The sequence below is a fragment of the Puma concolor genome, chromosome B1 (assembly GCF_028749965.1).
Source record: "Puma concolor isolate L17-30 chromosome B1, mPumCon1.1.hap2, whole genome shotgun sequence".
Classification (NCBI taxonomy): domain Eukaryota; kingdom Metazoa; phylum Chordata; class Mammalia; order Carnivora; family Felidae; genus Puma; species Puma concolor.
Window position 1 is genome coordinate 17,483,196 of NC_141670.1, and position 16,965 is coordinate 17,500,160.

At 44.2% G+C, this 16,965-nt stretch overlaps 1 protein-coding gene across 8 annotated transcripts in view; it reads right to left on the reverse strand.

Annotated features, from left to right (window-relative positions):
• The window catches only part of FAT1 (FAT atypical cadherin 1), a 135,541-nt gene that overhangs the window by 10,025 nt on the left and 108,551 nt on the right, over positions 1-16,965 (reverse strand). For all 8 annotated transcript variants that reach the window (XR_015249970.1, XM_086703269.1, XM_086703271.1 and 5 more), the window contains 13 exons: positions 15,941-16,094; positions 14,700-14,933; positions 13,491-13,880; positions 10,790-11,004; positions 10,400-10,537; positions 8,257-8,400; positions 7,171-7,368; positions 5,745-6,546; positions 5,456-5,587; positions 3,348-3,505; positions 2,269-2,731; positions 790-943; positions 496-606 (listed from right to left, as the gene is read on the reverse strand). Coding sequence is in view for 7 of the 8 variants with exons in the window: in XM_086703269.1 (XP_086559395.1) it covers positions 496-606; positions 790-943; positions 2,269-2,731; positions 3,348-3,505; positions 5,456-5,587; positions 5,745-6,546; positions 7,171-7,368; positions 8,257-8,400; positions 10,400-10,537; positions 10,790-11,004; positions 13,491-13,880; positions 14,700-14,933; positions 15,941-16,094 (3,293 nt within the window). In the remaining variant the exon portion in view is untranslated. The remainder of the gene's footprint in view (positions 1-495; positions 607-789; positions 944-2,268; positions 2,732-3,347; positions 3,506-5,455; positions 5,588-5,744; positions 6,547-7,170; positions 7,369-8,256; positions 8,401-10,399; positions 10,538-10,789; positions 11,005-13,490; positions 13,881-14,699; positions 14,934-15,940; positions 16,095-16,965) is intronic.

Sequence of the window (16,965 nt, forward strand, 5' to 3'; positions counted from 1 at the left end):
AACCTGCCTCTTTCGCGGTGTCTAACAGGCAGCTCTGTGCCTCATGTTGCTCCTCTCGGAAATAATCATCACCTCTTAGCATTATGGTAAGGATTACAAAAGATAATGAGAGTTGAAAGGGGGTCTAGATGCTATCTAAATGTTAGCTATAACAGATTATGAGAAGAGGTCATTGTCATCCCACTCAAGACCGGTAACAACGTCACGTGTATCCACCTTAAAAAAATCGTCACTCTTCCCGCAAACATGTACTGCCTCCAAGAACCCGTATGTTCTGCTTATAAATATATCTGACGTCCACAAGTATCGTCAAGCATTACGTTATCACCTGCTCACTGTTTTTAAAGAGTGAAGAGATAAATTCTACAAGGAGCTATATGAGGATTATGACAATGTGAAGCAACAGAGTCCAGATTAATCAACTTCTGTTGCATCTGCTATTTGATTTGACACTACAGAGAAGAGCAGATACAAATTCTGGAAGAAGCCACTTACCTTTCTCCCCTAAAACCCGAATCACACTGACAGACGGCACCATCCAAGCTGTCAAAACATGTTCCACCATTTTTACAGGGCTCATCTTTGCAATATGGACTAAGCTGGCACCTGAAGAAGGAAGGGGAAATATGCATAAACCTAACACTTTCTACTGTAGATAAATACAGTGCAAGAGAAAACAACACGTAAATTTAGTCAGACGTATGTATCAAGTATCCATCTATATACCAAGCATCCATTTACAAAACTTTTTAATACTATAATTATGAAAGTTAAGAAAAACACACATACCTCTGGCCAGTGTACAATCCTCGGCATTGGCAAAGGAAGTCTCCGTTGTCCACAATGCACGTGCCACCATAGAGGCATGGGTTGGAGGAACACGGGTTGACGCTCAGCTCACAATACGTCCCTATGTACAAGGCACTGCATTTACAGTAATAACCTAAATGAGCAGAAGGGAACAAAGAAGTCCAATCAGTAACTCAAAAACTGTATCTCAGTACATTGGTTTTTACTAAGAGGAGACTCAGAGACCCATCAAAGTTAGTAAAATTCCTATTCCCTCTGGGTAAAATGTGGTCTAGATCAACAAGCTATCCCTTCTGCTTTTGGGAGAACCCTAACACAAAGAACGGAAGAGAGAACTCGTCGTTGGCTTTAGCGAATCATAGTTTAGGTAAGGTTGTTGGGCCAAGCGTACAGAGTAGGGACCAACAGTCCTTTATTTGAGGGACCACGTAGACAACACTTACTACTGGACATCGACCTCAATTCACAACTCACAAGCTTTTAAGGGCTAAACGAGAGAGCAGTAAACGTGAAGGCACTGTGAGACTATATGCTATCATTAACGAAAGGGGATTATCAAATCTGTCCAAAGGAACATAAAGACTGTGACATGCGACAGAGCCAGTGTCTAGCTGCCACAGGGACTGCAGGAGCACGTTTCAAGAACATGCTTCTCTCAGCCTCATGCCTGAGTGACGCAACAAGGAGAGTCTCCTGGCTGACCTCACGTGGCCATGTAACACGAGCACAGTCTACACTTTCATTCAGAGTATTACTGTGGGGCTGACCTGGCCCGTTGTTTGCATATAGTGTGCACAGATGCTTTCCAAAGAAAGTAACAAAAAAACCGAAGCTTCTGAAATCTCACCCAAGTGTTATTTCGATATTTGCTCTATCCCTTACACAAAGCTCTATTTCCCAGGCACCAGGACTGTCATAATTTCTATTACTGGGAAAGGAAACAAACGGGGCCAGGTGAAAAAAGTCTCGGCGCACTGGTGACGCTTCGGGAGGATTCGAGGCCTTCTGGAAAACCACACCCCATCTATAACTAGCTCGACTAGCAGTCGCTGGGTGCTGAGCCATCAGATCAAAGAAGGGCACTCGAAAGAACAAAGTGTACAATTCTGAGTCCCGCTGGGTCAATGTCCGTGTGGGTGGAGAAAAAGTGCAGAGTTAGCCGTAGTCCACCAGTGGCTCCTGGTGCAGAACGAGGGGTGTCTGGACACACTTCCTCTGGGTGCACCTGCCACGTGTCTGCAGGACCTCGGCAAGTAAGACACCACCCACTGCGGCCTCACCGCAGGGAAGAATCCTAGCCCACGCCCGGTCTGGTGTAACATGCACCAACCACTCGATTCCAATACTGACTGCAGTATCTGACCCATCATTTGAATGAAAAGGGGGAAACACAAGTACTTGAGGAACTGCGTGTATTCGTGTGTAACATTTTAAAAAGGACCACGTCACGAAGCCTACCTCCAGTAGGGGATGGCTGGCAAACGCCTCCATTCTGGCAAGGGTTGCTGGAACAGTCTTCGGTAGCCGTTAACAAGCACCCGGGAGAGACGTCCACCCATTCTTCAATATGTGCATGGCTTCTTGGTTTGTTGTTTAAAGGGAGCTCCTGCCCATTCAAATAAATGGAGTCCATACAACCCCTGAAGCCATTACCCACTTGGGGGCTTCTTCCGTGCCTTGTGCCTTGCTGGCGGATGTGGCCACCGAAAAACACATGGTTATCCAGGTTCAGGGTTTTCAGAGTCCCAGGGGCTGTGCCTGATGCAGTGTGAACTTGGTCGAGAACCAGCCGAGCGTAGTTTCCATTCACTTCTAGAGACACTGCATGCCACAGCCCATCGTTGACCTGAATGCTTTGAACAGAGACAATTCCAGGGCCGCTTCCACAGTCAAATTTGTACTGTAGCCGTCCATTATGAATCTGTCATGAAAACAATGGCCGTTCACATTACTCCCACAGAATCTGCAATTATGAACTCTGATCAAACATCTAAAGGAGAGGCACGGTGAGCACTTGAAGGTAGAAAGTCAGTGAGGCCTTGCACTTAAGTACTACAGAACACAGGCTCATCTGCTCACGGCAGAAAGAGTAAAAATGGACGTTACAGGGATATCAAGTTCAAACCGCACATCCAAAAAGCATCACAGAAATAACAATTAACTAATTGAACAACAAAAATAGTATCAGGTAAGATAAAAAAAAAAGGGGAGGGGGTGGAGGATAATTACCACTTCAAGCATTTACATATGTTCTCTACAAATTCTCTATATGACATAAGACGTAATATCAGAGTTTGAACATTAATGGTCATGTGACCTGAAAAGGTTGCGAAAAAAAGAAGTCAATCTCTATGTTACTGCAGAGCAAATAAAGGAGCTTTTTGGCCCACAAAGTCTAAAACTTAGAAGTATCAAGAGACCATTTAAGTGTGGAATAAAACCATTTCCTTTAATTGTTTTTTCAAAAATGGACCATAGAAACAAAATGGGAATTTTGTATTTTTAAGTCTTCCATAACGTGAGGTTCAAAAACGTACCTCCAAGATGCTGTAGTCGGTCCCGCGAGCGTACATCACAACTGCGTGAGCAGAGTACGTTCTGAGCCTCATGGTCAGTTTCATCTCCAATCTGTTTTCGTTTTCCATTAGACGGTATTTCACAAAGCTGTTTCCAGTAAATGTTACAGATGAACTCCCTGTGAATCACAAAGAGGAAAACATAAATCAGAACCAAGCTGAAGCATATCTTTAAAAGGGAGATTTCCCCCCAACACTGATCCAAGTTTTTATTTAAGGTTACCACATTATAAAGTTCAATCTGATGGAAAATGTCAATTTGCTTTAATAAAAAGCACAGCACCCCTGGGTCACTTTTTGGAAGAGAATTAGACTACTGTATCAGTGAGGAATGAGTTCTAAAATAATGAGAGATCTAAATATAAAAATGTTCACGAGTGGCTTGGTTAAGTGTCCAACTCTTGATTTCAGCTCAGGTCATGGTCTCACGGTTCATGAGTTCAAGCCTCACGTTGGGCTCTACACAGACAGTGTGGAGCCTGCTTGGGATTCTCTCTCCCTCTCTCTCTGCCCCTCCCCGACGCATGCACGCACACGCGTGGACTCTGTCAAAATAAACTTCAAAAAATACGTATTTAAAAAAATAAATATAAAAACGTTCAATATAAAATTATTAGAAGACAACTTAGGAAAATATTTACACAGCCTCACACGGTTTGGGGAAGCTTTGCAAGCAAGATCTAATTCCCAGTCTCCAAAAATAATGAAAGTAACATCACTCTCCAGCGATGGAAATGGTTATGTAAAAATTATACAGAACAGACAAAAGTTGTATTTCAAAGTGACAAAAGATACTGTAAACAATAGACAATAATAGACAGACAGTGGGTTGGAGATAATGTTCATGCTCACAGCACACAGAGTGATCTATACACTGAAACAAAAACCAGACAGATAAGCTGGACAAACTAGCAAAGACTTTGAACAGTCCCGGGGAGGAAATGCTACCAGGAATAAAAAGACAACAAAACATTCACAAAAAGGCTGGAGAAATCCACACTAAACTAACTAGATATCATTTCCTGCCCACTGGATGAAGGAATTTTTTTTTTTTTAATTTTTTTTTCAACGTTTTTTATTTATTTTTGGGACAGAGAGAGACAGAGCATGAACGGGGGAGGGGCAGAGAGAGAGGGAGACACAGAATGGGAAGCTCCAGGCTCCGAGCCATCAGCCCAGAGCCCGACGCGGGGCTCAAACTCACGGACCGCGAGATAGTGACCTGGCTGAAGTCGGACGCTCAACCGACTGCGCCACCCAGGCGCCCCAGGAATTTGTTTTTTTAATTGAAAACCTTGCATTGCCAAGAAAATGGGGAGTGAAACGGTCACACATGACTGCAAGAAAGGAACTGGTATAACTTTCTGGGAAACTAACATAATGGTCTATTTAAAAATTAAAAACGTAGTTAGTCTTTGACATAGTAAATCCTCGTTTTAGAAAAGAAAGCACCAATAAATATGGCTGTATGGATACAAGTGCTTTTGTAAAAACTGAAGTATAATTAGTTTCAGAACTGCCACAGAATGATTCAACGCTTGTATACATTAGTCAAAGCCTCACCACGATTAAGTGCAGAAAAGGATTCATTTTTAACACAAGGAAACATCTTAAGAACCTCAAGCTCTATGAGTAAGGAAAATGTTGAATAAATCATGGCAGAGCCATTCAGAAGCATTAGGTTTACATGCAATGACCTGGAAAGATGCCCATAACGTACATTAAACAGGGGGAGAAGCAAGCAGTAGACTTTATGAGATACGGTAACTATTTATTCTTAAAGGGAATGTGAAAACAAAAAAGCACAATGAATGTGCACATGTGGGACTGTATGTTTACATGAGCACGATGTTGAAGAAGAAAGAGCATCGCCCTTAATTCGGGTGAGTTGTGTGGAAGAAGTTACTACTGCTCCTCCTTACTCATCCATACCCTTGGCTTGTTATTATAAACGCACTTGACAAGATTTACCAAAGCTAACAACAACAAAAAACAACAAAAAAACAATGGCAAGGAACACTGGAAGTGACTTTTTCAAACGGAAGCACCCCTCATCACTGAACTCTCACCTGGGCACTGACCAAACTTGCCACCCGGGCAGACACAGGCGTATTTCTCCTCTCTGGGATCAGCGATACATTCAGATCCCTCAGGGCATGGACTGTCTTCACATCCATGATGGACAACTGGGCATCTTCCCTCTGTAAAAAACACCACCGAAAGAAAGAAGAGACAGGAGGGGGGGGAAAGCCCATTAACAGGAACTTCACGAAATTCGAGAAAACGATTCGTGTGTAGCCTTCAAAGGCTGCACGCGAAATGATCCGTACCGCCTGTTTCCCGACTGATGTGCATTACCTTGGCAGAGACACACAGCTGTCCTGTGGTGGCGGGGAGTCACGAAACTCAGTCTGGCCGTGCTGTGCGTTGACATAACGTTCTCATCCACGGTCACCTTTTCGTCACAGAACTTCCACGGGCAGTCCAGCCCTGCACAGAGCTTCTGGAACACGTCCAGTATCCTAACACCCATGATTTCCTCAAGATCAGTCACAGAAGAATTGATCTTGTGCAGAAGCAGTTTGGTTGAAACCTGGGCACTCCCTGATTTCTCTACGAAAAGCAAGACATCCAGATGTGGATGGGGTTCAGAGGGCTGCAAACTAACGATCTGGACATCACTCCTCCTCACACCCAGGATGTTCCGCAAAGCTCGCTGGAAGTTGCGCCAGTAGTCACCAACGAATTCTTCCGGAGTGAGGTTGGCGAAGCGGACGGCGACCGTGTGGTTCAGCATCTCCTGGGTTATCTGTCTGATGTGCACCGTGATGTCCGCCACCGTCGTGAATTTCCCATCGGTTACACTGACATTGAGAAGGTACTGCCCTACATCTAGCTTTCTGTGTGCTATCAGCTTACCCCCGGTGCTGGAAACAGAGAAGAGGTTGCCCATCTGCGGATCAAGACTATAGCTTAAAGTGTCATACACGTCCTGGTCTGTTGCGTGAATCTTCCCAATGACACCGCCTGAGTATTCCTCTCCAAAAGCAGTAATGAAAATCTCTAGTGGCAAGATTGCAGGCGGATAGACACTCTCCTCAATGACCCGAATGTCAATATACGTCAAAGATGACAACTGAGGCTTTCCGTTATCGGCCACCTATGAGGAAATTAAAACCAAAAACACAACACCACCTTGGTCTATAGGTCATCGTTAACTTCTTAATAAAAATTTGGCTTCCCTCACTCAAGTTTTAAAAAGTTACCATGAAATACTTCTAAACAAGAAGCCTATGAAGGACAAGAATAAATACTTCTTTACAGCCCTTTCATGAATTCGTAAGGGAGGTGAGCTCCATTAATGTCTATGATAAAGTAACCAAGTGGATATATGGGCCCCGCAAAGTACAGTGGGATAAAAACAAAGGTAAGAGGGCACCTGGGTGGCTCAGGCAGTTGAGTGTCTCCCTTCGGCTCAGGTCACGATCTCACAGTTTGTGAGTTCAAGCCCTACCTCAGCCTCTGGGCTGACAGTTCAGAGCCTGGAGCCTGCTTCAGATCCTGTCTCCCTCCCTCTCTGCCCCTCCCCCCTTCGATGGCTCGTGCCCTCTCTCTCTCTCTCAAAAATACATATACATTTAAAAGAAAAAAAGGAATGGCGAAAAGGAAAAAAAAAAAAAAACCACAGAACAAAAACCCACAATGGTACTCATTTTATTTCTAGAGCCAGCAAAGGAACCCTTCTCTAGAAATCCACAATATAAAATCCTGAAGACCTTCATACCTTCACATGCAGTAGGTAATGATCTTTCACCTTCCTCTTTATGGCAGCTGATGTGAGAAGGACCCCTTGCTGGTTCACTTCAAACACTCCATCGTCATTCCCACTCACAACGGTAAAGAAGAAGGGTGGGCCGTTATGCGAGGAGTCCCTGTCGGTCACTACCAGCTGCAGTACGCTGAAACCCACGGGCTTATTTTCCTGCACGGAAGAGAACCAAAACGCACACGACTTGCAGTAAAACCCAATCTACATGGCAAGAGACACAGGCAAGTTTTCTATAAAATAAAGTATACGGAAAACAACGTCTCACTGCGGCTCCATTTGACAGGAAGGTGGGGGGGGGGTTGCGGTGGGCATTGATGGGAAGGAAAGAGGGGAGGAGGGGGGAAGGTGGGGATTTGGACGGGACTGGAGGGGAGGGAATGTGTGAGAAGAAAGGATGTGTGGGTAGCAGGAGTGGAAGAAGGGTGGAGTGGGGGAGGAGGAAAGGAGAAGAGGTGAAGTCGATTCTCTGATGCCTCTCAGAAACCGGCGGGCAGATGGGGGCGCCTGGGTGGCTCAGTCGGTTAAGTGTCTGATATCAGCTCAGGTCGTGATCTCACAGTCACTGAGTTCAGAAACCGGCGGGCAGATGGGGGCGCCTGGGTGGCTCAGTCGGTTAAGTGTCTGATATCAGCTCAGGTCATGATCTCACAGTTACTGAGTTCAAGCCCCTTGTCAGGCTCTGCACAGCCAGCATGGAACCTCCTTGGAATTCTCTCTCTCCCTGTCTGCCCCTCCCCAACTTGTGTGCGTGAGCGCTCGCTCGCTCTCAAAATAAAAAAAAAAAACCAGCAGAAAACAAGATTAAGGACCAAGCTAGTGAGAATGTCTTAAAAACCAAAGTACAAAAAAAAGAGAGAAAAGCTTGGCTGCACCTTGAAAATGCTCATCTCAGTACTGATGGAGACCCCCCCCCTCATTTTACTCATCACATTTTCCTAAAAGTACTCTTTGGAAAAGAAAGAGATTTCAAACAACGAAGCCAACGCAGGAGCTCCTTTCAAAAGGAATGTGCCCGACAAACTGTCAGCGCCCCAAGGTTACCTGGATAATGACACTGTAGTTTCCCTTGGAGAAGACCGGAGCGTTGTCGTTGACGTCTGACACGTCGATATTCACGGTAGTCGTGTTGACCCTGGGCGGACTGCCGTTATCAGAAGCCTGGACTGTGAGTGTGTAACCTGAAATCTTTCCCGGGACAAGACAGAACACATGTCCACTTCACGAGGCCCGAGAACGGGGCTCCATGAGAAGCAGACTGCCGACCACCCACAAGGGCAGATCTGGGCGACCGTCATCCCCTGCCGCGTGCTGCCCTGGATGTGGGCGACTCCCCAAGCTACAGACAGGCGCGCCGTGAAGAGCTACACGACGGAGCGTGCGCGACAGGGGCAGCCGCCTCCTCTAAGGCCTAAATGGGACCGTCAGCCAGAAGCAGAGGGGAGCTGTCGTAGCCCCTCTTCAACACCTCAGGACGCTCCAGATCACCCTCCCCCATTGCTTTTACACGTGGCCCGCAGCCAGCTGTCTGACTCCCTCAGGACAAACTGACCTCGTCAAAAGAAGCTGTATCGAGTGAGGTAGATTCTGTTCTAGGGCAGTCCCCTGTTAAGCTCTCTGCTCCCAGAATGAGAGATGGAAGAAGCCAGAAAGGGGGCTAAATCCCCAGCGGATGTTCTGCTGACTCTTAGTCCTAAAGGATGCCCAACAGAGAAGGGCAAATGGCCTGGGGCGCACGCGCCATCTCCTCTGCGGGCTCCTGTCAGACGTTAGCGCATTAAAGGAGCGGACAAGCGCACCGGTCACAAGTCCTAGATTTGTTCGGCCCAGCAGTACAGCAGCCTGAAGGCTAGCTAACCAGTCATGCTTCCTAAACTCTTGGGAAGTCTCTGCTCAAAAGCAACAGGTCAGAGAAGGAATGAAAGATTTCGGCCTTTCAGGAGGTAGCTCATCACTATTTCCCCAAATCCCTCTAATCTTCCCTTTACCTGTTACTGTTCTGAAACTAGACTCTCTGATCAGCAGTGTCCTATCTTTGCACTTCCTCACTTCATGACCTCCCTAGGCAGCTCCCTGCCTGTGAGTGTTAGCAGAGGGACGGAGAGACACATGAGGGACAGAACTTCTGCCTGGCTTTCCTCTCGTCAGTTGCTCGCATTTATCTAATCACCTCGGACTGCCTCCACAATCCTCTCTGGAGGCCTGTGCCATCTCCGTGTTCCTGGCTTTCAAGTTTCTGAAGTTTGAGTAAACTCTGAATCCTGGCTGAGTATTTCTACTTACGTACGTCACTCTCCTCTAAAACAACGTCAAAAACCACGTGCCACGACCTCTCCCGGATCTAGGCTTCCACGGCCTCACAATGCCCCGTTTCTCTCGGAGGGCACCACCCCATTACAGCAAGGTGGAGGGGAGCCGGCATCTCGGCCACCTCCGCTTCCTACGCGGAGCCGTGTCTCAGCTTCACAGATTCTAAGGCCTCCTTCACGAAGCTTCTGCATCTGTCTGCTCACGCGTCACGGCACTTCCCAATCAGCCTCTCGGTGTCTCACCGCGGAGCCCCGGGCCCTGGGCTTCCTACCTGCCTGGTGGCTCACGATGTTACACCCCACTCAGGCCTACCGTGGTGCTCACCCACACAGTCACCTCGGCCAGTCGCTCTCGGGCTCACCAATACTCAGCGGCTCCCTGTGCCTGTAGCAGCCAGCGTGAACCTCTGCTCTGTTCCTAGAACCCCGTCCCAGCACGCGTCCCTCACTTCTCACCAGGACTCCTCTACTCCAACACAATCTAGTATGATCACCTAAGTACTTGCCACGTCTTCCACGTCTCTGTTCATGCGGTTCCTCACGGCGACTCGCCTCTCCACAACTATGGCTTTCTGAGTCTGCCGTTACTGAAAACCCAGCTTCTAGCTCCATGAAGTGCCTCCAAACACCAGAGCCGATAGTAGTTTCTTCCTGAACACGAACTTTTGTTATGCAAACTTCTATCAGTATGAAACACATCTCTTCTGTTCTAGAGATTTTCGTACTGGAATTGCTTTTCCAGTATTTATGTCTTACTTCTCACTGCCTTAGAACAAGGTTGGTTGTACCCTTCTGGTGCCTCCCATTAAGTGGACAAGGAGCTTCTATTTACCGACTTGGTAATCTGTAAACAATTTAAGCCAAAGTTTTGCACATACTGTTTCCCGGTCGAGAAGCCTGGTCACTTTTACTTCTCCCCGGGCAGGGTCAATTGTAAATGGACTTCCTTGATTGCCATCTGTAATTGAATAGCGGATGTGGCTGTTCGAAGGTCCGTCAGCATCGTCAGCCATAACCTAGAAGACATCACGCTCCTACTTAGGAGACAGCTGAGGAAGGGGTCTATGAAGCAAGCTTTTCTGCCATTAGTAACTAGCTGTTATAAGGCAATCATTTATAATAGAATCAGTAATTGACTAGGGTAACAAAAGACATTTCCCCATCTTCCAATTATTTTCGAGTAAGGCCACAACAAAAACTGAATCGGTCTTCCTGAAATTTCTTGCAAAGATCCAGAAGAAGAACACGGTAGGGGAGGAAATACACACCGTGATGACAGACTGCTCAAGGACGGCATCTTCGCTGATCACTGCTGTGTAGGTGTCTTGGCTGAACACAGGGGAGTTGTCATTGACATCGGTTACGTTAATGCTCACAGTGGCCACATCACTTAATGAAGGTGTCCCCCCGTCAGTGGCCTCTACAGTCAGGTAATATTCATGAGAGCTTTCATAATCCAGGTTCTCAATGATAAAGATGGCCCCTGCACAGAAAATCAAAATGACTTTCATTACTTTAAAATGCCACCACTTTCTCCTACTGTGACTGAAATCGAAACTTTTAAACAAACCATTTCTAATTTCTACTTCAAACATTTATCATTTATATATATATATTTAATGTTTGTTTATTCTTGAGAGAGACACAGCACCAGCAGAGGAGGGGCAGAGAGAGACACAGAATCCGAAGCAGGTGCCAGGCTCTGAGCTGTCAGCATCGAGCCCAACGTGGTGTTTGAACTCAAAAACTGAGTTCGTGACCTGAGCCGAAGTCAGATGTTTAACTGACTGAGCCACCCAGGCGCCCCCCTATCATTTATATGCGTTTTATAATTTCTTCATTCAGCAATTAAAAGTTATGAATTTGCCTATTCCTAGATCCTTATTTATTTCTCTGTGATACATAAATTGCTTTCCCAGTCAATACTACCCACATTCCACTATAAAATTATATTTCTTCTTTCTTCTAAACCATAGTTTACTATGGATGCCACTACAGTACAATAAAAAGGGAACGTAAGAATTCTACTTTTTGGCTTATATTTTCCTCCTCATTGTTTTTCTTTTATACAAGTGTATAGCTTGTTTTATGTCTCCAGAATAACTATTTACATCCTATCATTTAAAAAAAAAAAAACTCTTTTTTGGGAATACAAGCTGGTGCAGCCACTCTGGAAAACACTATGGAGGTTCCTCAAAAAACTAAAAATAGAACTACCCTACGACCCAGCAATTGCACTACTAGGCATTTATCCAAGGGATAGAGATGTGCTGTTTCGAAGGGACACATGCACCCCGTGTTTATAGCAGCACTATCAACAATAGCCAAAGTATGGGGGCGCCTGGGTGGCGCAGTCGGTTAAGCGTCCGACTTCAGCCAGGTCACGATCTCGCGGTCCGTGAGTTCGAGCCCCGCGTCAGGTTCTGGGCTGATGGCTCAGAGCCTGGAGCCTGTTTCCGATTCTGTGTCTCCCTCTCTCTCTGCCCCTCCCCCGTTCATGCTCTGTCTCTCTCTGTCCCAAAAATAAATAAACGTTGAAAAAAAAAATTTAAAAAAAGAAAAAAAACCAAAAAACAATAGCCAAAGTATGGAAAGAGCCCAAATGTCCATCAATGGATGAATGGATAAAGAAAATGTGGTATATATATACAATGGAGTATTACTCGGCAATCAAAAGAATGAAATCTTGCCATTTGCAACTACGTGGATGGAACTGGAGGGTATTATGCTAAACGAAATTGGAGAAAGACAAAAATCATATGACTTCACTCATATGAGGACTTTAAGAGACAAAACAGACGAACATAAGGGAAGGGAACCAAAAACAACATAAAAACAGGGAGGGGGACAAAACAGAAGAGACTCATAAATATGGAGAACAAAACTGAGGGTTAGTGGAGGGGGTGTGGGAAGGGGGATGGGCTAAATGGGTAAGGGGCACTAAGGAATCTACTCCTGAAATCACTGTTGCACTGTATGCTAATTTGGATGGAAATTTTTTTTTTTTTAATTTTTTTTTTTCAACGTTTTTTATTTATTTTTGGGACAGAGAGAGACAGAGCATGAACGGGGGAGGGGCAGAGAGAGAGGGAGACACAGAATCGGAAACAGGCTCCAGGCTCCGAGCCATCAGCCCAGAGCCCGACGCGGGGCTCGAACTCACGGACCGCGAGATCGTGACCTGGCTGAAGTCGGACGCTTAACCGACTGCGCCACCCAGGCGCCCCTGGATGGAAATTTTTAAAAATAAAAAATAAAATAAAATCTTTTTGATTTAACGATTCCTTTAACACCTCTCGTTTCCTTACAGTCCATCCTATTAAAAAGCCCTAAAAGTAATAATTCTACAGTATGCATTAAAACTACATTTTAAAATCCCATCAGCACACACCTGCTCCTCATCTGAAATAGTCACACTCAATTAAATACAGTTTGAAAGGAGTGACTTTGTACAACATTCGAACAGCTTAGACCACAGGTTAACAAGATGACAAAAGCGTGTATGGAGCAGGAGTCAATACCTCCTGCAACTCTTGACCTTGTGGATAGTTATTCATTGCGATTCAAAGTACTTCGGCTATTCTATATACCTAGCGTATGAAGACGTCAATTTTAATGAATTATCAGATGCCTCCTACAGAGACTAGGATCGAAGAGGCAGAAACTATGGTTTCCCTTAAGAAGCTACTTCACGCGGACTCAATATGGAGAACGAGTAGCCATTACGCAAGACCCTCCACCACCTCCCACTCTTGATCTTTACTCACGTAATGCATCGGACATCTCGACTGAATTCCTGGAGTGTGCTTTCATTTCCCCGCTTAAACGCCGAAGGCACTTAGAACCTTCATCTTTTTAAAGGATCTACTGCCGATCTACGAGCTGGCACTCTGTACTGCCTAACGTGCTGGGCCATCTCGCCTTTTTTGGCAGAATAAAGGCCTTCTTCTCATTTTCAGGGCAGGTTACCTGTTTTGGAGTCTATGCTGAATTTTCCATGTTCGTTTCCACTTATTATTGCGTAGGTGATTTCCGCATTCGCTTCGATATCCCGACTGGCCGCATACACCTGGAGAACTTCTGTGCCGAGAAGAACGTCCTCAGACACGGTGGCGCCGTACTCACGGTATTCAAACACAGGGGGGTTGTCATTTATATCCAAGACGGACACCACAACAGTGCCGGTAGCCGTCAGCCTCCTCGGCAAACCCTGGTCTACGGCTTTCAGAGTAAGGGTGTACACGGCCCGCACTTCTCGGTCCAAGGGCTTTTCTAACTGAAGGATTCCGGAGAATTCATTAATGGAGAACTGCCCGTCAGCAGAGTTCACCAGCGAGTAGGAGATCTTCCGATTCAGTCCTGTTGACACATGACATCACGTCAGAGTGTTTTATTTCAAGAAATTTAAATTATTTTTTGAAAAAACGTGTAGCATGTTTTAAAAGGAAAATGCGAACGCTCGTTACTGAGACGCTCCTAGGACTCTGATCTTTAAAAAGCAAACATCTTCACTGACAACTTACTAACCTAAAACAAATACAATTCCATAGTTACCTGGCTTTTTAAGACTAAATTCTACAGCATATGGTCCTGCAGTACCCAGCAGGTCTTTTAAAATGAAATCTATGATTTAGCCTCAGTGTCAAAGATTTATTTGAAAAGTGGTACTTTTGTTATTGCTTCAATTCTTCAGTATTAGTATGACTTAAGAAATTGTTTTCTCTATCGAAAGATTATAAATATGTATCCTAGACTATTATATTCTCCATAAAAATTGTGAAAGGTTTATAAAACTACAGCAGTGTAACATTTGCTGTTCTGTCTCCACATTAAAATCTCTACGTCACTAATGGTTTATTCATAAAATAACACTTCACTGATTAATTCAATTGGATATGAAGATCAGGTAATACAGTCTCTGACCGTAATTTTAGGGACACCACAGATGTCTTACAATGGTACATGCACGGGGCACAATTTTGAGACTTCAAACGTGAATAAAAAATGAATTCATTATCCTAAAGATTTCATTCCATTTTTAATGCTGAGGAATTAAAAAATACAACAGTGAGTTAATCAATATGCATAAGGTCAGTAAGTCAAAGAGACCGAATTGGGGATGAGGTTCCTAAGATCTCAGAGCACAGACTGAAGCCAACAGCATCAGCTGGACGGTACCTGCATCTGCGTCCGTGGCCTGGACCCTAGTCAACAGCGTCCCAGGCTCTGTGTTCTCAAACACGGTGATGGCGTACGGATCGGCTGAGAATTCAGGGGCATTATCATTCACATCTTCTAATGTGAGCACAATACTGGCTTGACAGAATCTACCCCCTCCATCTGTGGCCTTGACGAGCAGGTTATAAACTGCTTGCTCCTCACGATCAAGGGGGGCTAATGTTTTCAGTTCACCTGAAAACAAACAAAAAAGTGGATTCACTTGAAATTTAAGGTGTGAGCTGCAAATGCACATCTATTTCTTCCCCTTTCCCTCTTACAATGACAAAATTTTCGAGCAGCAATTTTATCAACGCTATAGAGTCAACGGCTGCAGGAGCACACTGAGATCCAGGTTTCCAAACCCTGCTGGGAGCTAGCTTTAAAAAAAAAAAAAAAAAAAAAAAAAAAAGCTACCTATTTACCAAATTTAAAATATTTTTAAATTGACTTACAGATTCATATGTTTACAATCAGTTCTGGGGGGTGGAACTCCCAGAAAACTGTTACTTGGACTCCTGATATTAACAAAATACAAACTGTAAGAGAGAAAACAATCTAACAGTCTTAAAGATATAAAGATGAACAGAATACCATTCATCATTTAATGAATATGCTAAATTATTAATTTATGGCCACATATTCAAGAAAAATATATACAAAACAGATGAAGCACAAAGTCTAAGATATACTTAAATTATGGAGTTGTGTGGTTTTTTTTTTTAAATGTTTATTCATTTTTGAGACAGAGACAGAGCATGAGCAGGGGAGGGTCAGAGAGAGAGGGAGACACAGAATCCGAAGCAGGCTCCAGGCTCTGGGCTGTCAGCACAGAGCCCGGCACCGGGCTTGAACTCACGAACTGTGAGAGCATGACCTGAGCTAGAGTCGGACGCTCAACCGACTGAGCCACCCAGGTGCCCAATTATGGAGTGTTTTTTAAAGTTACTATTAAAAACTAAATTTTAAATTCTGGGTTCAAGTAGGTGATATTGTTGTCAATTTTTTTTTATCTTATCCCAAATTTTACACACTAAATTGCTGTGTAGATTTCTAATTCTAAAAGATGCCAATTTTGTAGCATCAGAGTAAATTTTCAAGGAACGGGATAAAATTTCAAATTTTACATGTGACCTAACACCACCTATATCTGATATGACTTTGCTGGAACATGGTGAATTTTGCCCCAAACCCCATCTTACCTGTGTCTGGATTTAGTTTGAACTTTTCTGCCCCTGGACCAAATAATGTGTAAGTAATTTCAGCATTGGAGCGGATATCTGCATCTGTAGCAGACACCTGCATGATCAGCTTCCCGGGAAAGGCATCTTCTGGAATCGTTTCCGAATATAAGCTCTACAAAGATTTTGAATACCACGAACATAAAACATTAAGCGTTAACATGACTGCCAAGGGAATAACAGAAAAAATAATCATTTAACTTTGGTCACAGAAAATGTGGGAAATGACAGAGTTTAAAAATCCGAGGAGCTTTTGAAACCGATTTTTCTTACAAAACATATTTAAAACAAAAAGGAGTCACGTCACAGGTAATTCCTCTGTATCAATGGAAGAGTCTGATCTGACATTTAACCTACAGAATTCTGAATACTTTGTGTCTTTAAGTTGGTTTCATGTTTAACTTCAATTCTTATGAGTGAACATAGTAGCATTCCATATATATCTGAAAATTGGTGAGTCAATGCCTGTTACATCCTGTCTATTTTCAATACAGGAAGTTATTATTTGCAATCTTTCCTAACACACAGCCAGGTGACTGCAGTGGAGACAGATGTGATCCTCATGTCATGGAGAAAACAAAGATTCCCCCAGGTCACCAGGGTGAGTGCAAGCGACACCATGGCCAGGACTCTTCTGTTACTCTGCCCCCGCCCTTCCCATCTGACTGAACTCAAACATAATCAACACTTCTTTCCAGTTCCAACTCATTAGAAATCCATGCTATCAACCAACACACAAGGCTAACAGGTAAGATTCTGCTGATTTTTTTTTTTTCTTAAGATGAGCTCAATTCTAGATGAACTACACTTTATGACTCATGAAACAGGATACTTTGCAACATTGATGATTTCAAATGAGCTAATATCTTAATTTTATTATTCTCAAAGATGACAGCGCATCATATCCAAGTAATGTGCGAGTGTTTAAAAGAAAAACACAGTAAGACGCACACATTTATTTTCTGTACGACACACACAGACTTAAC